Source organism: Chelonoidis abingdonii, chromosome 25 (genome assembly GCF_003597395.2).
Source record: "Chelonoidis abingdonii isolate Lonesome George chromosome 25, CheloAbing_2.0, whole genome shotgun sequence".
In the NCBI taxonomy this organism is placed as follows: domain Eukaryota; kingdom Metazoa; phylum Chordata; order Testudines; family Testudinidae; genus Chelonoidis; species Chelonoidis abingdonii.
In genome coordinates this window covers 10,627,708-10,651,515 of record NC_133793.1, presented here as the reverse complement: position 1 = coordinate 10,651,515, position 23,808 = coordinate 10,627,708, and the positions used below count along the sequence as shown (strand labels likewise).

At 48.9% G+C, this 23,808-nt stretch overlaps 1 protein-coding gene and 1 long non-coding RNA gene across 2 annotated transcripts; one reads left to right on the top strand and one right to left on the bottom strand.

Moving 5' to 3' along the window:
• Positions 1-6,772: 6,772 nt before the first annotated feature.
• On the bottom strand, positions 6,773-18,547 carry TMEM222 (transmembrane protein 222). The gene is made up of 6 exons (XM_032802834.2): positions 18,386-18,547; positions 14,434-14,518; positions 13,432-13,463; positions 12,566-12,662; positions 11,850-11,980; positions 6,773-10,307 (listed from the first exon to the last, which is right to left on the bottom strand). The coding sequence occupies exons 1-6, from the start codon at positions 18,478-18,480 to the stop codon at positions 10,220-10,222; spliced, it is 528 nt and encodes a 175-aa protein (XP_032658725.1). The 5' UTR covers positions 18,481-18,547; the 3' UTR covers positions 6,773-10,219.
• Positions 18,475-21,860, top strand: LOC116837926 (uncharacterized). Its single transcript, XR_004376821.1, has 2 exons — positions 18,475-18,563; positions 21,659-21,860. It is a non-coding gene; the product is annotated as an uncharacterized LOC116837926 (long non-coding RNA).
• Positions 21,861-23,808: the final 1,948 nt, after the last annotated feature.

The window sequence follows — 23,808 nt, the reverse complement described above, 5'->3', positions numbered from 1 at the left end:
GCAGCAGGGCGTTGAATGTTTAAAGGGATGTACAGGAGACCTACTGGCCATGGAAACTTTCAGCTACAAAACTGAGTGGATTGGGTCTCACTGCCACGTGTGGCAAGTTACCAGTTCAAAGCCCAATGCTGGTCTGCTGGTGCCTACTGCGCTGCCAAGCGGGGAGTGTGGCATCTGGCATTCGTGTTGTGTGTATTCTGCTGCGCTCAGAAGCTGGGACTGTGAATCCTGGCCACTCGTGCATGGATTCCTTATGTATGTGCGCGTATGTTTTGCATTAGACTCCTGGACCACAGGTTCTAATTTCAGGGCCACAGTTCAGCTTAGAGTCAACTATTACAGGCAGCAGCTGGCTAGCTGGTTTGCAGTATCTGACCTCAGCTCAATCAAACGCAAGGGAGTTCTAGTTAAAGGCACCTACGCTGGTGCAAGTGATGGTTTCCTTTCTGGAAATCAGAGGGGTTAGTTTAGAATTAGGTTTTTTGAGCTCTAGCAGGGATATATAAATATCTAATCTCAAACTGCCCCTCTAGCCCCACTCATCTCTGGCAAAATCTGGTTCTGCAATGTAGAGTCCCAGAGGAACACAAACAGGGCCAGGAGGGGTTGCAACCAACCTCCCTTTCCTGGATAGAGGCAAGGGAGGATGCTGAAATGTGCATGAGTTGCAATGTGGGGTCACAGTCCAAACGCTCCCTTTCACAAAGTCACGCTGTCTGCCTCATTTCACCAGAGGAGGAAGGCAGCAAGAGTCACAGCTCAGGCTCAAGGAATCAGGGCAGACACATTCCAGGAGACTGACTAGAAGTATGTAATGCCTTTGGTTCATATCCATAACACCAATTAAAAGTGACCTGCAAGAACAAAGAAATCAGACTTGGGCCCTTTTTCATTGTGCTATGATGAAAAAAGCTTTAAAGTTTTTGTTTAAAATATGTCACAGGGGGAAGGGGGAATTGGGCTTGGTTTTATTTTTTAAATATTTGAAATTCAGGGTTTGATGGTTGTTTTTTAATCATGTTTTCCCAGAAGACTCTATGGATGACTAGGGAACTAGTATGCTGGTGACTTCACAAATGCGTGGCTGGAGGTCTCCTTAAGGGACTAGAGAACTGGTGTGAAAGCTCCTGATGTCTTCCTGAAGGGGCTGGGGTGCTAAATCTTTCATCTTGCCCGTTTGTCAGACAACTGAGTTCAACAAAACAAAAAACCCCTGAAGTGCACGTACCAAATCTCTTGCTGCTTCCAATCGCCTCCTTGCAACTTGTGATTTCACAATTCTATCAGCTTTCCAGTCATCCATAGAGTCTTCTAGAAAAAGAAACAAGGTTTTAAAAAAAAACCAGATAAGCAGAACATTCCTCAATTTAAACAATAATAATAATGATAAACCTTTCAGGTTTTCTATGTGCATCATAAACTTACCTTTGAACGTTACTTTTACCAATAACAGCTAAGCATTTATTATTATTATTGGGGGGTCCTGTACACCTCAAAGAGGTGAGCCTACATGTTACTCTCCAAGGCCCAGATCCTCAAAGGTAACTCTCACTGAAATCAATGGGAGTTGGGCACCTAAATACCTTTGAGGATCTGGGCGTAAATGCTTTATTTACAGACAGGTATTCTAAACCACTCAGGAGGTCATCTCATTTTCACTACAGTACCTTTACACCACTGGGGCAGGGTAAAGGAGCCTTAGGATAAATGAGAATCTGGCCCCTTATGATTTCCTAAAATAACCCACTGCTTTCTACATGCTCATTTTGTAAACTGAGCTCTAATTGATTAGTGCCACTGTCTGGTGTTGGAAAATCCCTCAGCAACTGATGGTTGTCAAGGTGAATCTCTCACGTTGCCATCAAGTCCAAGGCGAGAGGAGCCCGCCAGGGTGGTAGAACCCACCTGCTGATTTGACAAAGAGCATTTGGTAGGTCGGCACCCAATCCTGTATGGTGCTGGCTGGCACTTTCAAGTCACATTGAGCTCCAGCGGACGTGAGCGCACTTCGGCCCAGATCCACGGAGATATTTAGGTTCTTAACTTCCACTGAAATCAATGGGAGTTAAGGTATTTAGGCTCCTAGTCCCTCTCCACATCAGGAGCACAACGTGTAGATAACTTTAAGGCGAGAGAGAAAACAGAACAACCATGTGTGTCCTCTGTTCTCCCCCAGGCTCACCACTGTGGTAACTTGCCCTGCCACCATCCTAGCATCAGAAGGTCACATTCCCATGTCCTGACACTGCAGTGATGGAGTGTGGCTATTTTAGCACATTCATGTCCATACATTCCCCAGGAGATGTAGTCCAAATGGCCTGATTCGCACTGACTTTAAATCCCTTTGTTTGTAACCTGATGGTAACTGCACTAAGAGCTACCATTGAGTCTGATGCAGACTGCAGTACATGCCTGAATGACTGGAAAATGCATGGAAGCTCAGATCCACATATTAAAGTTGTAAAAATAATGAATTCCCTAGTGGGGTCTCCAGCGATGACATAAGTCACTCAAACAGTGCCCTGGGGACTTATCATGCCATCTCAATGTCTCCATGGTCCTATTTTCTTGAATTTCTCTGCAGCCCGTTCATTACTTTCACTCTCATTTGGAAACTGCATATAGAGCCTTTCAGTTGCAAATAGCTGGTTCAAATCTAGCCCAGGGCTGTAATGATTGAAATTAATGATCAGTTATTTGGAGGTAATTGTGAAGAGAGATTTTATTTACAGGGTATTTTCAAATGGATTTCTGCTTTGTTGTGTCTGTGACTCTCACACGCATTGCATTATTCAGCCTCACAACACTAGGATGTAGGGAAGCATTATGATCACCCGGTACAGATGGGAAACCGAGACATAGAGAAGTTAAGTGACATGCCCAGGGCCCCACAGGAAGCCTGTAGCAGAGCTAGGAATAGACCCCAGACCTCATGAGGTCATACTTCCTCCAACTAGTTCTCAGTTTAGTTCAGGCTAGGGAGGCAGTGTGTCCTAAAGGACAGCGCACTGGCCTGGGACTCAGGAAAGCTGGATTCCATTCCCAGCTCAGCCACTAACCCACTAGGTAACCCAGGGCAAGTCACTTCTCCCTGTGCCTCAGTGTCCCACCTGTAAAACAGAGATAATGAAGCACTTTGAGGTCTACTGAGAACAGTGCTAGATAGGTGGCTGGGTTTTTTTTATTTGTTCCCAGTGATCACCCCACAAATAGGACTCTCAGCAGAGACACCCCAGAGAGGGCAGGCACTGAGGGTACATCTACACAGCAGCTGGAGGGATAATTTCCAGCTCAGGCAGAGGTACCTTCGCTACCTTTGATTGAGCTAGTGCACTAAAAACAAGAGGATAGCCATGGTGGCTCAAGCTAGCTGCCAGAGGACAAGCCCTTCCGTGATTTTAGCTATGTACATTTGAGGGGGAGGGTCTGTATCTCAGAAGTCCCATGACCAAATGACTCCAAATTTGTTCCACTAACACTCTTCCTGCCCCTGATGTGGCCCAGCAGTTTCTACAGCACATAACCCTGGCAGGTGCATGTTAGAATCCATTGAAATAGCACCAATTAAACGTAAAGCTTGTCTCCTCCTTAACCACACTGGAGCTAGTGCTCCTCCAGAATTCAAGCGTATCCACCCACAGGTGTTGTACTGCTTTACTGGTTTAGAAATCAATTTCGATAAAGCAGTACAATCCCCCAGCGTGCACCCAGGTATTTTGGTATAAAGGAGTTTCGAGCAGTATGGCTCATTCCCATACTGTTCCACCACTTTCTATTGCAGCAGCCCAGAAACACACAGGAGACAGTAGAGCGGAGATTTCTCAAAGCAAAGGCTTAAAATACCCTCATCTCTTCCTCTTACGAGCCGAGTTGTGAGCCAAATTGCTTAGCCAGCCCACAAGCCCAGTACCAGCCCACTAACTCCAGTAGGAAATGCTGCACCGCTCCCTGAGGTTTGAAATGCCAGACACGTCTGATTGAGACCGTTCAATCTGAAAGAGAGAGATGACCCTGGAAATGCAAGAAGCTTCTTTCTAGCAGCACAAACAGCAGCTGGGGATGGGAGCAGCAGCAACTGGGATGGCTTCACCATGGGTCAGCAAGTTGGCAGCGCACTTGGTCATTAGGGGAAAATCATCTCTAGTGGTAGAGATGGTGCCAGCAAAAACAAACAAGCCTTAGAAGAATTTAATAAAGGAGGATCAAGGCAAGTGCCACTCCCGTGACCCTGAAGCACTGAGCTGCTTTTCATTAGGGTAACTGCCCACTCACGTACCTCTAAGCCGTGGTGCCGCTGTGAGGTCCCTCCACCTTGTTGTGGGCTCTGCCACATAAAGCAGACAACACCCTGCGACAAACAACAAAGGAGAAACTATCCAGACCGAGGATTTGCTGCTCCTGCTGAGAGAAGAACTAGCCACAAAAATTCTTCAGCCAAAGACACAGCCCTAAAGATGCAAGCTAATGAGAGTAGCACTGGGGAAGGCGCTAGACTGGTAGTCCTGGGGACTGAAGGCCTTTTGCCACTCACAGAACCGGTACGTCGAGGCAGTAGCAGGGCAAGCTTCCCAGCTGATGTGCCTCAAAACAGATCTCAGGATACAGGAGAGGGCAGCATCCATGGCCCAATTCAGTTCTTGCCCTCTGCAGAGACTGTAAACAAGAGGACCACAAGTGGACGGAAACTGTCTCATTACACCGAGGCCAAACAGCCCATGGTAATGTCTGGAGAGTCTTTCACGTGCTACTTCAAATGCTTTGAGTTTTGCTGCTTTGTAAAGGGCAGCCATGGGTTACCAGAACCCAGAACAGAGCATCAAAAGCTGCCTGCTAAGTGACATCACTGGGACACAGAAACTTCTCACTAGTGAAGTTCCTTGAGCTAGGAGAATCAAAGGCTAATGTGCAGCTGATAATAATTTGAGCTCTGGAAGAAAAAGAAGAGTTTCCACGTATGCCTCCCCTCTCTCCAAGGGGCTTATTCAATACTGGCTCACTCATCCCTTCCTTCTCTCACCAGGATCTCAAATTAGCTTAGTACTTTAGGACTGGCCCTAGTTTTGACAGGGCCTTTTGCAAAGCAGGACTTATGAAGCCCCATGCAGAATCCTTTGCACATATGACCAGCCCTGTGATCTCCACAGTACATGGGGAAAAAGTTACAGAGAAGCCAGCTAGCAGCACAAACAATAACGCAGGCAGCAGAGCAGGGCCTTCTCTTATTAGGGGAAGGAAGTGAAGCTGAGCAGGGACTACAAGGCAGTATGAGCCATTGGGCAACACACTTTTTGGAGCAGTTACAGTCAGATGTTGACAGCGGACTATGGGCTCCGTGGATACATGCAGCCCTACGTGACCACAGGTGGAAACTTCAGACCCCACGGCCAGTGACAGTGAATAAGGGGAATGGGGCAGAAAAGACTTCACGCTGTGAAGCAGTACTATTTTATGAGGGAGAATTTTTAAAGTCCCAGGAAGAGTAGACATGACTGATTTTTCAGGTTGCCCCCTTTCTTCTACCATCCAACTCTGGGGCCACTGGATAGCAGACTAAGTGGGCAACTGGTTGCCTGTTATGTAGCAATCCTATTCCAAGGCCCATTTTAAACCCTGCAAACTCAGGAGCTTTGGTGGGGGATACACCAGGCAATATTAGGCCTGTTTGCATCAAACTATTCCATTCAGCCCCGCCACAGTGTGGTTAGACCGCAGCTCACATTGCAAAACTGCAATACCCCTTCTCGAGCCCAGCACTGCCCCCTCGGTGAAATGAAAGAGCCAGGACCTTTGTCTTTCTAGAGGGGAGTGGAGGATGGCTCTGCAGTGGGATAAGGAACTGGAGAGTCTCTCACCCGAGTTCTAGGAAAACAAGGATGCAGAAGAATTAAACAATGAAAAAGGGAATCTATTCACAGCTAAGCGGGCTAAACCTGCCCAAGCAAGAGGGGGCTTCTCTTCCATCAAAAGCATTCTTCTCCCAAGAGGTTGGCTCAGCGCCTGCTCTGTCAGTTTGTCAAGGATCTCCAAGGATTAGCAGTTCAAACCTATTGAGTGGTAACAGCAGGCAGAGGGGATGGGGTAGGGCCAGCCACCAGGATCAGAAGCATGGAAGGGACCTCAACTGCATTGAAGACTGGGACACAATCAGGTTTTGAACTCCAGTCCAGAACACAGAAAAGGGCCCATTTACACTCCTCTTTTTAACCAGTTTGTAACTAACTGCCCAAATTCAGCCTGTATCTGTCATGAGGACAGACTGGGAGCTGCTGAGCTAGGGGGAGGAGAGGACACATGCCTTAAGAACCCTAGTGCACCAGCCTGAAGCACAAGCCATGTCAGAGATCACACCTGTGCTGAGCACCAGATGGGCCAGCTGCAGGACCACAGAAGACAGCATCTCACTGCCTATGTAGCATCAGAAGTTGGAGCCCTGCACATGGTAAACCCGACCCCCTGCCCACAGCTCAGTTCTGAAGAAAAAGCCAGAGCCTCCCCGTTTGAGGTAGGATAATGCTTGGGCCATTATTCAGTTCTGCCAAGAACCCCATTTTCTCCCATGGTAGATGGCGTTCGAATGACTTTGGGTCAGGACACCTGAGGTGGGCCAAAATCACAGACTTGCAGTTAAAACACAGTTTGCAGACTGCAGCCCTGAGTTCTGCAGGGTAGGGAGAAGGCAGAGTGAGCTGGGCCCGGGGAATACACCCCCCTCTCCTTGCTGACAGCTAGAGGAAGAAAAGGAGACAGAACAATGAAAGAACTGGCACCTGGAGACATACACAGAAAGGAGTTTATTTTCCCCATCACTGGAATTATGAAATCACAGCAGCAGAGTTCAATATATTTACAAAGTAGCCCAACACTCCTCAGAGATAATGAGAACAAATGCCAAGGACAGGGGCCCTGATAAAGAACAGAGGTAAATCCAAGAAGCTCTGCAGCGGACCTGCTTGAGACAAGCAGTGGAGAGGGTAGGGGGAAGGGCTAGACCCTAGTGGAAGAGTGTTTTTAATAGGAGGCCACAGAACAATGGCACCACTTTACCACTAGGTGTTCAACCTTAACACAGCTCCTCTAAAAGGGGCAACATGCACTTTTAGGCAACGTGAGGAAAGCTGCAGGCAGTGGTCACTCGCAGCCCACAAGCCAAGGGCACCCAGTCCAGCCTTGTCTACACCAAGGGAAAACAGCAGATGTGCAGCTCCCTCCAGGGGCAGCTCCTGGTTAGGCGAGATGGTCACAAAAAACCACCTGTCCCCCATCCCTGTTAGAACTTCCATTGGCACTGCCGCTTCTGCAGCTTGGTGGGTCTGAATCTTACCAGTAGAGACAAGGGCCCCTGGTTTTCTGCTTATGTCTCTTTGCACAGCTCTGTTGCTCCCAGTTTCCTCTGGCCAGCACTAATGAGTGGGACAGCTTTGCACACTCAAGGGCAGGATATTTCCGCTGGCTGCTGTGTACCTAAGGTTTGGGATTCCTCCTAGACTGTTAGCCACCTTAGGCTGTCCATGACCCCTTCACATTCCTTCAGTGTCTGTGAAACCAGGGTCAAGGCCTGAGTGGGAGCTGGTCACTGACCCCAGCTCTGCCACTGCCACGTCACTCGAAGTGCTCACTCGTTCATTTCCAGCCTGATGCCTCAGTCAGTTAAAGGACTTGACTGGTGCACTGCACAATCCCCACTTCAGATCCTACAATCCTCTAGTTTGGAGCTATTAATGAGTTTCTAATGCTCCTCGCAGGGAGGAGATTCTGGGTGTGTGCGCACATGGGGGTGGGGAGCAAACAAGCTTTCTGAATACACAGGAGTCAATAGACTTGCTTCTGCTTCAGCCACTGACAGGGTTAAAGCTTCAACTTTGGCAACACTTGTATACTTAAGACATCAGGGTCTCCTACAAGTTCACTCAATGCGTATCAGGACTATTGCTATCGCACAAAGCAGGTTGGCTTCTAGCTCTGGGCACAGAGATTTCTAGGTCTTCCCTGATGCCATTCTTGGCAGGTCACTTCAAACAGTAACACAGGAAAGCAGTGTAGGAATCCTTCCTAATCAATTAGCTAGGCTTGTTACCTCAGTAGTAACTTCGCCAGGTAATAACCAAAGCAGCACAAGGTAACTTGGTAAGACACCACACGGTCACTGCAAGGTTCACTCTGATGTGAGATCTTTCATATCCAATCAGCCTAGAGTTTATTTAGCATCAGCCTGCTCTCCACTCATGCTTGAAATAACCAAATGCTGGAGAGAAACAGAGAAGAGAATTTCAGTTCCAGGTGTAAGGGAAAGACAAGGCAGTGTCTACACAGCCTCCTTCCTAGGCTAGAAAGGAAAGTGTTCGGTGATAAAGAGAATTGGATGCCAGTGAGGAGAGATGACGCTGCACACGAGAAGCCCCTTTTCTCCCCGAGCTGGAGGAGAGCAAACAGAGAGCTCAAAGCTACAAGTGTGGTTTGGAATTGTCTTTCAAGAGGCATAGGAACCAGTGAAAGTGGCATGAAGCTAAGCAAGGGATTTAGAGAGCAACTGATGACAGTTACTTGAGGCTGGAATTCATTGGCTGAGGTACAGAATTGTCCTTTTAAAAGCATCAGAGTTGAAAAATTAATCCCTGCCCTGTGACTGAGGCGGTGTGCTTGCCCCAGTTCACAGCAGACAAATGGCCACCTCATAGAAGCCAGCCACCACAATGGGTACCCTGGGTGGCACCCTTAGCAGAGAGGCTAAGGAATGAACAAACGGATTTTCCCAGGAAGTGCCTCCAGCTCAGGACTGAGGCACATTTATTGGTCAACCTCTATGAGACGCTTGCCCAGCCCACTTCTGTGCTCTCTCTACTCTGGCGAGTGAGCAGATTCTAGGGCTATCAAGTTGGCAGCTTCACCAATAATCACTTTCTAGCTTTCATATGGGGCCACATGAGGCACAGTCTAGTGCTTCCATGGTAGTGTAATGCAGCATCCCCATCTTTTCAAAGTGTAATAATGAATCTGCTCTGGAAGTGAATAGATCTTCATGTTCATTAACCTGAGACCAGCTGTAGGAAAACTGTCACCACCCGGCACTATGGGACAGACGCTACTTTCACAGACCCAGGCCTAAGGGAAGCGGTTAACTGCACTTGTGTCTTCAAACACTTCTTTTAATAAATATTTTATACTCACCAGCTGGCTTGGAATTCAAGTATTTCACTCCAGAGCACAGCACAGAGGTTTAGAGACCCACAGTTAAACATACTGTCCCACCAGGATGCTGTTGCTGCTGTCACATCACCAAGCCTATTGCAAGGGCCTGGCCAAGCTGTGGTATACAAGGGTTAGGGACTCCAGAAAAGGAAACTGTTGCAGGAGAAGAGTGGCAATTTTAGGAAGATGTGGCAAAGGCAGGAGCAAGGGAGCTACATTGTGCACGTCATGGATCAGATGTGCACGTTCTGACCTCTGCAGTAATATGCTACTGGAAGTGCACAAACTGCTACGAGCCATTCCACAGCCTGATATCTATGCACGCTTTTGAGCAGTTCCCCTCATTCTGAGGCTGCTAGTTTACAGCAGAGCTGTCCTGCCACAGGAGAATGCTCATGAATGTTATCAGAGGAACACTTTGGCACCAGCACCTTTGTTGTTTCACTACCAGCTACAAGGGAGAGTGTACGCGAGCACAGCGGCATTACATGCCGCAGTAGGTGAACATGGCCACCAATAAACTTGAATCTCCACTTGAAAATGTGTGCTAGAGGAGATTTGTGCAATAAGGGGATCCCTCCTCTCCTCCTCAGAAATTCAGAACTTGCCCTGTACCTGGGCAGTGTAACAGTTAAGAAGCACATGACGTTTACTGAGAGGAAATAAGTAGTAATGTAAAGGCAGCCTGGGATCACAGAAAACCTTACAATGAGTATTTGCTTGTGCTAAGGAGGCAGGTTTAGCCCTTGCAACATCACCCTGTGTTGAGATCATCACTTACAGAGTATGTTCCCAAAACCAACCAGCAGGGGGGTGAGCAGCAGAATTCAGAGGCCCAAACACTGGGAGACCTCAATGACAGAACAAAACAAAAGACAGACACCAGTCCCAGGAAGCAAAAATGAGAGTCGTTACGATCGAGTGAAGATGACATCTTCTCTTGTAGCGACTCCCAGTGTCCTGTCTCCCCAGCCTGTTGGATCCAGCAAGTTTTATCCCTTGTGCACCAAGAGGAAGGGAAGCACAGTATCCATCATCGCAAGTGAAGGGTCAGAACAACCGTCAGGATCACCCCCAAGAAAAGGACAAAGGGAAGCCAGGTCTTCATGAACCCCCCTATGCTGCAAGAGAGAGAAAGAGGATTCAAGAGAGACCCTGTTGACAAGGGATAATGAGGGTGTGTATGGGGGTAGGGAGGGAGAGAAATGTTTGGGGATAATTGGAGAGTTGCAGGCCGGAAAGGGAGGAACTATCATCCTAACTGTTGACTCATACTTAGCCTGTCATCCACTATAACCCCCAGATCCCTTTGTGCAGCATTCTTTCCTAGGCAGCCCTTTCTCAGTTTGTATGTGTGCAACTGATTGTTCCTTCCTAAGCGGAGCACTTTGCATGTGTCCTTATTGAATTTCATCCTGTTTACTTCAGACCATTTCTCCAGTTTGTCCAGGTCATTTTGAATTTTAATCTGATACTCCAAAGCATTTGCAACCCCTCCCAGCTTGGTATCACCCACAAATTTCGTAAGAGTACACTCTATGCCCTGATCCAAATCACTGATGAAGATATCGAACAGAACCTGACCCAGAACTGATCTGTGTGGGACCCCACTTGATATGCCCTTCCAGCTTGGTCTCTGCTGTCAGTTCAAATCCAGCCCAGCAGTTAGCACTAGCTGGTTATTTGGTGGCTAATATGAAAGGGGACGGTGACATCAGATCAGTCCTAGGGGATAAATTCCCATGTTACAAAAATGCAATGAAATGTCATTACAGTTGGCAACCTGAGTATAAGGGCCAAGGACTGAATAAGGCACAGTGACTGAACTCTCCTAAACGCCCCCTCCCAACAGGGGTAAAACACATTGGCAGGACAGCATTGGGGAAGCTTGTACTCCACCGCCCTGCTCTGTGGCCAGAGAGGATCATATTCTCCAGGACTGAGAAACTGACACTAAAGTTTTTTTGTTTAAAAAGCCCACGTGAACGCTATTATGGTGCTGAAAGAAATTTTGGTGGTAAAGGACTGGGAGAAAAATCCAAAGAGCAGTGGGTGGAAGCCCTAATAAAAAAGAACTGGACTTGTTTTATTACAACACAAAAGAGAAGAAAATCTGTGACTGGTTGACATAGGCCACTGCCAAGTATGGTCACAGTTATGAACATTACAAGTGGTGGCCAGACCCCGGGGTCAGGCAGCCAAAGACTTCCTGGGGAGCTATAGACTACGATTTGGTTTAGCTTGCACTTTTCATAGGCCAAGCCCCCAAAAGCATTGAATACTAGTGTTTCAGGAGATCACAAGCTCAGCGAAACCTCACACACCACACCTTGGCCTTTAACGGAGGTATAGGGTTGATCTTTTTCCTCTTGAGCTTTCACCAGTCATGGGAATCTGCTCTTAACAGCTTAGTAAAAAGGACAGCAAGCCTGCCAACTCAGCTCTGTGCTAGTGTCAGGATTCCTTAGAGGCACTGAGCCCACAATCATCCAGACAAGGGCAGATATGCCACCAGCTGAGCCCTACTGTCCTCAATACACAACTGAAAGACATATGGGTGAAAAGCTTAACCTCGTCTCTTGGGGTAGTGAGAAACACTGAGGGCTCAGAAACTTTGAGAAGCTAGCCCTTGTCTGCTCGACCTGGATTGGTCTGCAGCTCACCTTACATACTTCCCATACAGGAAGGAGAGGAAGCAAAGTTTGACCATGTTCCAGGAGCTGCTGTTATCGTATCTCATCAGGTTTAAGGCCAGAGCCACATGGGAGTGGCAGTTGTCACAGCAAAGATTGTGCTATAATAGAAAGAGACATGAAGTTAAGAATTCTTCGGTATCCATTAGGTTCCTCTAGGTCCATCCCATTTCTGTCTGGGGCAGGATTGTCCCCTAAAATTAGCCAGGTAAGAAGTTCTCCAGGGCAGGGAGACAATCTAATCGAATTCAACAGGACCCCAATCCTACTGGTGCTTTTGGATGCTAGTTCAGAACCAGCTGCTGAGAGGGTATATTCCCCAGGGCTTACTCCCCGTTCAGCAGTAAGCAGGCAGCAGGATTCTGATTCCGTATTTCCTCAGAGGTGGAGGACCAGTGCAAGAACATAAGCTTTTCACTAGGCAAGTGTGAAGATGCAGAGACATGAGCATGACACAGAAAACAGTCAAGAACTCGCTTTGATCACATAGCTCTTATCAACTGCTTCATAAAAAGGATCAACCCATCCAGAACTTTCATTTCACAGATGGGAGAAGAGCAGGAAACATTACAAGGTTTGTCCAAGCTCTAGAAGAGAAGCATTTTGTTAAGAAAAAATACAAAGCAAATCCTGTTCCACTGCACCTGGTTAAATCAAGACTAGTGAGGCTGGGCTTCAAGTCTTACCATTCGATGCTTGTACTCTTCAGAGGCATCATGCACAGCTGTATCCCAAGCATTGGGACCGCTGGAGTACACTTTGGTGGGATCCAGTTTCCAGTACCTGACAAAGAAGACAACAGAACCCCTAGTTTAAATGCTAGACCTTCTACTCTTTCACAGTTTTCTTTCCTTCCCCACTAAGGGGCTATTTAAAGCAGAAGACAGCAGACAAACCCGCAGTCATCCATTAATGAGGCTCAGTGAACTAAAGGAACTGCATTGTTCAAGAGAGGTGCATGTGATAAGAGGGCATCAGAAGCCTACGCTTAACCGCCCCCCAAACCTAAAGCAGTTACACCTTGGATAGCAAGGGATTATTCTACAGGTAACAAATTAGGTTCTGAACTCCAGTTTTCATGTGGAATTTAAAACCCTAATTCTATCCACATACTTGTTTATTTGAATAAAAGTACAAAAATCAGGAGCTGATGAACAAATATTTTGATCTGCATTGTGGCAAAAAACAACAACAAAACCAAGATGTGAATATGAACTGTTTCTCACTCAATTTTTGATATCACTTACTTTCAGCAACTGATTGCCACAAATTCTACTTTAATATGAAGTCTTAACTGCTGTAATAGTCATGTAAATTTTGACTCTCTCATTATTTTAATACCATAACTTTCCAGTCATGCTTCTAATCAGAGATTTAATGTAATGTTCTCTCTTGGGAAGCACAGATACGCTAGCTGCCCCGTTGAATTAGGGCCTTTGATCTCGGAGAACGTTACCCATATTACTACATATTTATGTTGGTTTCAGTGAATTAAGGACATTTCCATGTGAATTTGTTAAAAGTTTAATAAAAAAAAAACAGTGGCACTTACTTCACCGGCTTCCCAAATGCCATGTTGTCTTCCTACACAAAGGGGAAAGATCTTTCAGAACACAGATCAGACAAAATTCAATACACATGTCTTTCCTGAAAGGCCAGACTCTAGGCTTGTTTAGTGGTATGAGTTATCGGTAATTATCAAGTTCTTTCCTCAGTAGTCTCATTTTACCTAGACACAGATCATATTTGGATGCACACAGGTTTAGAGTCTCATTAATACTGATTCTACTGCTGTTGGAATGCGAGTTCGGTTCTATGTACATTGCTACATCTTCCATCCTTACGGCGCATATACCTTATTGTTTCCTTCTTGATTCCCTTTATTTCAGAATTGTGCTTTTATTAATAGGTAAAAAAACTCTTGTCACATCTGCTGGTCTCCCAGCATGAATTACACAGACAGACTAAATCCATCACATTAAGACTTAGCCTGACAGAGTGAGTACAACTTATGTGTTGATAAGTGGGCATGACTTTCAGTCAGTCCAATGAAAGTGTGTTATTGTAAAATGCATCTTCTCCTAGCCCCCTCAATCTCTAAGTTACACTAACATTGGACTCCTGATTTTGACCCCAAAATGGCAACATTCACCTGTGTTGTGGGACACATCAGACTAACCCTTGCCACTGGAATCTAATGCTTCTCTGGAAGTACAAGAGGTCCAAAGACACCCTTCCTTTATTGCTCAAGAAAACAAATTAGTCCATCCTTGATCGCAGTAACCAGCTTATCTGCGCTGGCCAGCCCTCAACACAAAGGTGACTAACATGGCTGTATCTGCCCTGAATCCAATACAGAGTTAGCCAGTGGAAAAAAATGAAACATGCAGCAGTTCTCTGCTCTTCAGGGATTTACCCAGCAATTATTTCAAGCTTTCAATTTCACTCTGGAAATGTGAAACATCAAGAAAACTGTTCACAAGCATTTGAGGAAGGCAGGAACCAGGCCAACTTCATGCTCCTCATTTATCAACTAGAATCATCATCTACTTACAGAGACGTAGTACGGGCCTGCAAAGTCCCGAATGACTCCAGTCGACGTACAGATACCCATGTGGCCGATGATAGGGAAGAGCCATCTACCAAGGTAACAAATGAAATGTCTGAGTCAACTGTCTCACCCTGATCACACGCCCCTGCTAGAATGGCTACACAATGATCGGTGTGGTACAAAATAGACGGAGAAAGCAAGTTAGATGTAGGTGCGTGGGGCTGGAAGAAGAGACATGACAACTAGCTGAGCACAAATTGGCAGAGCTAGGACACACACACACACACACACACACACACACAGTCCAAACCCACCTCCCCTGACAAGCATTTCCACAAATGTAGGCTTCTTTGCATTGGCACCAAGACTTTAAGCTTTTAATATGATGAATTGCAGTTATTACAAGGACAGGAGTCTCAGGGCCTGATGCTGCTCTCAAAATACACCACTGCGCACACCATCTGAGACCAGGAAGGAATGAGCACTTCAATCTTTCTGAAGCAAAGATCCCGTTTTGTTTATCTGGGTAAACGCACTGGCTCTAGAAGGAAGCTTTCCTGAAGACAAACAATCTCCTAAGTTATCAGTGAAAACAATTATTAGGTCATCTAACCCACCTTTATACCAATACTTACAATAGTCCAAATACTTCAACACCGCCATCACCTAGGAGCCCTAGTCACGGACCAGGTCCCTGCCCCAAGGGATTTACAATCTAAGTCTAGAACAAGAGACACCAGGACTGTTTTGCATTGAAAACTAGTTGTGTGTGTCCAAGGCCACGCGCTTCTGCCACTAGGAAGAATATTTCCTAGCCTAAATGGTCCTGTTGTTCCAAAGGTTTCTTGACATCACTTTATATTTTTATCCAATTATCCTGTGCTATCCTAAAATCTTCTCCTCCCTCCTTGGTATTTACAGCCTTCAGGAACTAGCAGAGTTACGTTCCCTACCCTAACGCTATGTCTACACTACAAGCGCTGCAGCTACACCACTGTAGCATAGACGCTTCCTATATCAACGGAAGGGTTTTTGCTGTAATTAATTCACCACTCTATAGGGCAGTAGACCTAGCTGCGTCTATGCTGGAGGTTAGGTTGACCTAACCACAGCATTCAGGGAGCAACTGTTTTCACAGCCCTGAGCGACTGTTGCTAGGTTGATCTAATTTTCAAGTGCGGACCAGGCCGTAGTTGTTGTTTAGCACTAAATATTTATAGGCTGGGCTAAGCCAATCTCCCCAGCCCCCTAATGACTTGTATTTACTTTTCACCATTTACACTGTTTATTGTTTGCATTTCACTAACTTAGACAATGAAAACAAATCAGGCACTTTCACTTTAACATAGGGGGAGTTTTATAGTCAGTTTCACATTTTGACTGCCATATACTGGCATGATGGTGTTCAGGACCGGCTCTAGGCACCAGTGAAGCAAGCATGTGCTTGGGGCAGCACACTTCCAGGGGCGGCATTCCGACCATCCTTTTTTTCAGGGCAATTGTGCTCTCGGAGCTGCACCACTTAGACAGGATGAGGGCGCCGCACCCCCGGCTGCAGCGGGAAGGCGAAGCCCCAGCCCCGGGATGCTGAGCTGCCAGGGCCCAGCTGCTACGTGGGGAGGAGAGGGTGAATCCTGCCAGGGAGCCGAGGCAGCACTGCCTTATCTGCGCACTGGCTGCTGCGCTGCCTTGTGCCACCCCTTACATCGGGGCTTTTCTGTGTGGCTGGGTGGGGGAGCGGTAAAGCCCCTGCAGGCGCTGGGAGAAGGTGACATCACTCCCTCCGCTTCCAGCGCCGCCTGCGAGCCCCAGTACCCACCTGAGCCTGGGGCTGCAAAAAACCTAGAGCCGGCCCTGATGTTGTTGGGGCTGAAGTTCTAAATCAGGGGTAGGCAAACTTTTTGGCTCGAGGGCCACATCAGGGGGCAAAACTGCATGGATAGCCGCGTAGAGAAAGCTGTGCCCCCAAAACAGCCTTGCCCCTGCCCCCTATCCAACCCCTCCCACCTTCTGCCCTGACTGCCCCTCTCAGAACTCCCCACCCATCCAACCCCCCTTGCAAAAGACATGTCTACATTAAAAAAAGTACCTAGTTTTACAACTCTAAATTCAGATATTGGGACTGAATGGCCCAGGGGACTGGGAAGAGAAGAGGAAAATTTGATAATTGTGCCAAACAACAAGAAATTTCACAGCATCACAACCATCTCATGACATTTCTGATGATCCCGCAGGAAGTCGTCAATACTGATATAGGAGGGGAAATCCAGGGGAAAACAAAGATACCCAGTGGTCTGTTAAAAGGAGCTCCTTAATCAGCTAATTAAAAAGCTGAAAAGATTTTTTCCCCTCACTTTTCTTTTTTAAACAGTACTTTGGGAAGAGACAAAGCCTGGAATGTTTAAGCAGGTGAAAACAGGAGTTAGAATGAAAGCTGGTCTGCAACCTTAGAGCATTCATTAACATAAAAACTGTAATATGGTTTTTCTTCTTCACCAAAGGTTGAAGGGCTATCATTCAGATTTCTAGTACACTGCATAAAATATCTTTTCTCCTTTGTCTCAGCTCTGCTACAACTAATCCCTAGCCTCTGAAAAAAACTAGCAACAAATCAAAATAATTTCATTATGGCTTTGGATGTTTTAGTCAGATTGCAGCAAAAGGTTATATTGCTTCCAAATGCCTCTTTCTAGTGTGCTGATTTTGCATGTACTTGTTCGGTCATCACTAGAGATGGCTGTGTTTGGGTTGTTCCCATCATTACAAAGGAATTGTAAATATTTTTTCTCAAATTGTTTCAAACTATTTAATAAATAAGTTAATTGTTTCAAACCGTTAATAAATCCACATGCTGCTACACTAGGCATATCTAGAGCCAACTGTAAACATTCACGCAGCTGCTCAGAAGCAACTTTGACATGAGACCATGCCTTCTTACAGGAAAACCTGAGAAGTCATGGGGTTTGCACTAGACAAATGTTTATGTTATAGTGAGGAGAAAAGCCACAGAGAAAGCAGTGATTGTGAGTCGGCTCCTGGCTGCCCTAGTGATCATCCATGCCCATTTTAGTGGGAAGCTTCTATTAGATTTGAAGCATAGGAGAGGGGAGGGGAAAGAACCTTCACGGTTCCTAATTGTACCCCCAGGATCCACCATTTCTACCCCCTAACCCAGAGCCAAGCTTCACAGCCACTATATGTATTTAGGATAACTGGCCAGGACACTGTCGACCTCATCAAGCTACTCCCGGTCAAGCAGGCTCTCCTGTGACTCCGGGGCGGGATGAACTGCCTCTGCAGCACCGCCAGCTCCGGCGGGACAAGGGCGCTAGACGCTGGACATTCAAACCCGGGTCTCCACACGAGCAGCGCAGAGCCCCTTGGCTTTTGACGCTGGTGCTGGTCCCTCAGCTCACGTTTCTCCTACAGGTTCCCGAGTGGCAGCCGTGTTAGTCTGCATCAGCAGACACGAGGAGCCCCCGCGTGGCACCGCACAGCCCCGCTGCTGAGGAAGCGGGTTCCAGCCCCCGGAAGCTGGTGCTCAGATAAACGCGTCAGTGTCTCAGCCGCTACAAGGCCGCCTCGTTTCCCGCCCCCGCCAGGCCGCGGGGTTTTAGTTTCGGTTGGTTGGTCCCAGCCCAGGGAGGGGTTTCAGGAGGGATCCGTACGCCACTACCGGCTCCCCCAAAGATCCTTCTCCGGCGGGAAGCGTCACTCGTGTCACTTCCGAACGGGTTTAAGCCCCCCCGGGATAAGCCGCCCAGGCGGCCCGGGCGCGCGGCAGCATGTGGCAGGCCGGGAGGGAAGAGCCCCATGGCCGCGCTCCGGGGCCAGGCTAGGCGGCCCCCCATGTCTAACCGGGGGGGGGGAGCCGGGGCACAGGGCAGCGCCGGACACACGGAGCTAGGCCCGAGCGGGGCCCTGGCCACACGGATCCGCCGCGCGGCGCACTCACGTCAGCACGGGGATTGGCGTCCACACCACGCAGTAGGGGAAGCGGCCCCGCTCGGGCTCCAGCCCGACCCCCCCGCCGCCATTAAACTGCTTCATCTACCCCCCTGCGGCCTCCGCTTCCGCCATCGCCGGGGTGCGCGTCACTTCCTGGAGACCGCCCGCGCTTCCGGGGCCGTCCGGTAGCTAGGGAGAGCGGGGCCTGCGCGCCGGCTTCTGGCTGGGTCGTCGCTGCTGCCTTTGGGCTCGTGTTCCGGCCCCCCAACCACCCCGCCCCTAGTCCCCCAAACCCCCCGGCACCCCCCCCGCCCTAGGTCCCCAAACCCCCCGGCACCGCCCCATACCCCCCCGCCCGCCTGCCCCAGCCTCCCATACATCCCCCCACCCCGCCCCTAGTCCCCCATACCCCCCGACTCCGCCCCCATTACATCCCCGCCGCCCTGCCCCAGCCTCCCATTCACTCCCCCTGCCCAGCCCAAGCCACCCCACCACTTAGTCTTCTCATACCCCACGCCCCCCCTGCCCCCAGACCTCCCATACATCCCCCCACCTGCCGCCTAGTCCCCTACACATCCCCCCACCCGCACTGCCCCCACGCCTCCCTACATCCCCCCACCCGCCCTAGTCCCCAAACCCCCGAGCACGCCCCATTACGTCCCCACCCCGCCCTGCCCAGCCTCCATACATCCCCCCACCTCGCCCCTAGTTCCCCATACCCCGACACCGCCCCATACATTCCCCTGCCCAGCCAAGCCCCCCACACAGGTCTTCTTCATCCCCCCCAACACCACCCTTGCCCCCAGCCTCCCATCATTCCCCTGCCCAGCCCAAGCCACACCCACCACTAGTCTCTTATACCCCCAAACCACCCTGCCCAGCCTCCCATACATCCCCCCACCTCGCCCTAGTCCCCCATTACCCCCCGGACACCGTCCCCATAATCCCCACCCCCACCCCCAGCCTCCCATGCACTCCCCCTGACCTGCCCAGCCACCCCACACCCGAGTTCTTCATAACCCCCAGCACCGCCCCATACATCCCCCCACCCCGCCCTGCCCCAGCTACCAATTAATCCCCTGCCCTGCCCAGCCAGCCCAAACCACCCCCACCACTAGTCTCTCATACCCCCGCACCGCCTCATATATCGCGCCCACCCCGGTCCTGCCACATTAGTCTGCCATATACCCCCAACCCCGCCTACATGCATTCCCGCCCTCTGCCCCTAGTCCCCATACACCCCAGCATGCCCATACGGCCCCCAAACCCTGCCCCAGCTCCCGTTACATTCCCCACCCACCCAAAGCCACCGGCCCTAGCCTCCCATACATCCCACCCAACCACCTACTGTCCCCAGCTCCGCCCTACACCCCAAACTCACCCTGACCCCTAGTCTCCCATTAATCCCCAGCAACCGCCCGCCCCACCCCTAGTCTCTCCATAACATCCCCCCCAACGCGTGCCCCTAGTTTCCCAATAACACCCTCAACCAGCCGCTGACACCTAGCCACCCATACACCCACCCCAACCCTGGCCGCAAAGCCGACCCTGCCCCTTAGCCTCAGCGCATAACCCCCCCAACCACCCTGGTCCCAGCTCCCCTACAACCCCTTACGCCTCAACCCTGCTCCCTAGTCTCCCATACCATTTGCCTCCAATACATCCCCCCACCTGCCCGCCCCTAGTTTTCCCTATATCACCACCAACACCCTGCCCCAGCCACCCATTACACCACCCACCAACCACGCGCCAAAGCCACCCTGCCCCTAGCCTACACTTACACCATCCCAAACGCACAACTGGTCCACAAGCTCCCCCATACACCCCCCCAGCCTTTCAACCTGGCCGCCTAAGGTCTCCCATACACCTCCCCCAACCGCCCCGCATTTTTTCCCCCATACACCACCCTGGCCCACCAGACCCACCCCACCCAAGCCACCCTGCCCTAGCCTCCCATACACTCCCTCAATCCCCATCCCTGCCCGCCCACACCGCCACTCTTCCTCTGGCCTCCCATACACCCCCCAAACCTGCCTCCTGGCTCTGCCCTGCCACCCTGCCCCTAGCTTCCCATACACCCCCCAACCCCACCCCTGCCTCCCATATATCCCCCAAGCCACCCTGCCCCTAGCCTTCCATACACTGCCCCCAGCTCCCCATATACCACCCCCCTGGCCCCATAAAGCCACCCATCCTCTAGCCTCCCACATACTCCCCCCCAGCACTGCCCCACCCATAAAGGCACCCTGCCTGTAGCTCCCCATACACACACCTCCCAGCCCCAAGTATCTCCTACCCCCAGCTCCCCAATAGGGCCCTTCCACGGAACTGGAGCTGGGCCCCAAGGTGCACATGGGGCTGCAGATTTCCCCCACATTGGGGTGGGGGAGCACTGTGTCATCTACATACCTTTGAAGATCTGGGCCTACTTCCTGCCTAAACCCCTTTGAGGATGTGGGTTAGGCCCTTGAGTTTCCCTCCAGCCCCTCCTTACAGCAGGAGATTGATGGTTTGCAACCTCCAGAGCAAGACTTGTCCACAGAGGTGTCTAGGGTGCTGATTCAAGCTCTTTGCAGGTCACCTCTTCTAGGCAATGTCAGCCCATGAGCTGGTGCCTGCTAGTGGCGTCTCACCCACGCCCTCATCAAATTTTGCATCTTTTCATTGTCACATTTCCACTGCTGGATGTGATGAGATCTTTATATGAATTAGCCACGCAATGAGCCTGAGCCAAAACTCCAGCTCCAATGGTTCCCTAGACTCTCTACCAGTTGAGATTTAAATGTGAGTTTTGTGACCAGGCCCTTCTCTATGCTGAACTAGACCTGCCTTTCAAAGGACAGGAACTTTGCTATTTCCCAGATCTCTCTTCACCCCAGCTCTGTGGAGAGTCTAGAATAAATAATGAAAAAACAGCTATAAGGATTGTGTCATTAAAGGGATAGCAGCTTGTGCACGGAGCCCATCCTCAAAAAACCCACAGCCTTAAAAGCAAATCATTCCCCTACACCTATGATGTGGTGCAGCATTTCTTTGATTTAAGCGCTGCTTTATACCGGCTAGATTCCTTGTCGAAAGGAAATGCTACAAATTCATACGAATTGGGAGTTACAGCAAAGTCCCTGGCTGGATGTCCAAAAAGGGGAATTTCTTCATTTCTTAACAAAGTGCTACCTACAACAGCTTGTGTCTAATGATGCCAAACTGACGCAGCAGGAATAGCTATGTATCGTTCATTAGAGCTTCCCCAGAAGGATCGTCTCTTTCTTTCTCCAGATAGAAAGTCTGCATCACTGATGTTTCATCTGCATTGTGACAGGCCCAGGGAGCTGGCTGGAGCACTCCAAGTTTGGAGCCGGTACAAGCTGTCCCCGCTGCAGGAATGACAGATTTCTCTGCTTTGCCTTCTCTTTGCAAGGTTTCAGAATCCCTCCTTCCTGGGACATGCTGAGAATTTATTCATCCATTGTTGCACGAGGAGATTTGGTGGTGTTTTTTTTAAATGCCACTACCACAATAGTGCTTTTTATTCCTAGAACGTGCCCCCAAAATAGGGTGTTGTGTACTCAGTAGCTGAGAGACCCTTAAATCAAGGGAATTAGACTTGACAGTGACGGATGGCCATAACCTTTACTGATCAGGTCAGTATCATTCAGCAGCACTGGCTAAACTCCAGCAGACTTAACCCTCTTTTGCACGCACTAGGTTCAGTGTAAACCCTGGGAATGATTAGCTGGGTCTTTTCTTTGCTGTTCCAAAGTCCTGGCTGGGAATCTGTAAGGCAAACTTGAGGACATTATACTGGGTATAAAAGTTAAAATAAATTAGGACAGATGGGAGAAAGCATAGGAACAGCAGCAGCACACCTGACGGAGGAGGGAACTCGGTAACCATCAATCAAGAAGAGAACAGAAAATCAGGTAAAATACAAGAATAATAGAGGGAAGAAACAACACATCCCTGGCCCTTCCATTGTGAATCTGAGACAAGGATCCTAAAGCATTTTATAAATATTAACTAAGCAAGTTTCAGACACATTCCTGTGAGGTACATCAGGGACTGGTGCTGTGTTTGGAGCAGTAGTTACAAATCCAGAATCAAATTAGAAAAATAACTGCTTTATTAGGAAGCTGAATTCAACTACATAAGGAAGCTGAAGAAGAAATTTGTTTATTCCCGAGTTCCACCGCCACAACGTTCTCAGCAGGATACTGAGGGATAATGTGCTGTACTCGCCAGAAAATGGGTTAAATACCTTGTCCAAACCACTCTCCTTGGCTCACTGTATCCTGAAAGCAGGACACTTGATCCTAGCTCCTACCAAAAGCTGATGAACTACCTGGATGAGCGTTACATACAGCACACTCCTCTATGTATCCCTATTATGCTTCTAGAAGTCCTTGGTTCCTCCTTACACCAAGATCTGTGATTATTTCCCTTCAAGGTTAGAAGGTAGCTGTAATACCAGCACCCTGCCACAGCATGTGGGAGCAATGAGTAATGTTTAAAGTGTTGGCAGAGTTAGAAGCCAGCTGGTGGAGCTCTGCTAGTAAAAGTCTTGGATTAGTTCCTGTGCCTATATGTCTGGCTTCATTCTGCACAAGGTCTCTTTAATGCACCAAGAGGTTGCAGTGCAATCCAAAGCATTGCATAATAAAAGGGCTGTTTTAGGGGATGCAGTTTGTTATTAAGAAAGGCTGAGAGCGTTATTCCCAGTAGCTAGCAGGGTATAAATTCATAGACCATGGGGCTCATTCTCAAGTAGGAGATCGTCTTGTCCCATTTCAGCTCGATGCCTCTGTTTCTGCTGTGGCCTACATGTCTCACTGTTAAACTGAATTAGTGGGACTCTTTTGCCTTAAAGTTAACTGCATTAACTAGAGATTTTTTAGGAGAGAAGTAGCTGGAGAAAATAACAGGCTGGAGAAAGGTTCCAGTTTGAAAACCTTGGTAACTGAGATCCTCTAGCCACAGAGCACATACAGTATAAAGACCTGGACTGCAAGCTTCCCCTATTCTCCATCAGACTTGATTAAGGGTTTGCCTTGACTAGGATTTAAAGATGTGTGGTGGGAAGATGTCAGCTAACAAGTTCTGAGAGTCTAGTGCAGACAAGACACTGTACTTTTGTGCTAACCAGTCCACTGGAGCTAGGGTGCAACTCAACCAGCTTAGCATGTCAGTGCCTTACCTACACTGAACTGTTAGAACATGGTAGTTAGCATATTAGCTAACATCCTACCTTGAATGCTGGAGTAGACAATGCCTTAAACAGTGGTCCCCAACACGGTGTCCACGGGTGCCATGGCACCCATCAGGGCATCTATGTGCACCGGCATACTGGCCGTGGACAAGCATCTGCCAAAATGCTGTTGAAAAGCAGCGTCACCACTGAAATGCTAATGTTTTTTGGCAGCATTTCAGCGGCAA

What these genes read in the sequence shown, in the direction of transcription:
- TMEM222 (XM_032802834.2), bottom strand. Translation starts at nt 18,480, where the DNA reads ATGAAGCAGTTTAATGGCGGCGGGGGGGTCGGGCTGGAGCCCGAGCGG. An exon ending in CAGGCCCGTACTACGTCTCT is followed by an intron (nt 13,464 to 14,433) that starts GTAAGTAGATGA and finishes CCCTTTGTGTAG; the next exon opens with GAAGACAACATGGCATTTGG. An exon ending in CTGTATGGGAAGTATGTAAG is followed by an intron (nt 10,308 to 11,849) that starts GTGAGCTGCAGA and finishes TCTCTCTTGCAG; the next exon opens with CATAGGGGGGTTCATGAAGA.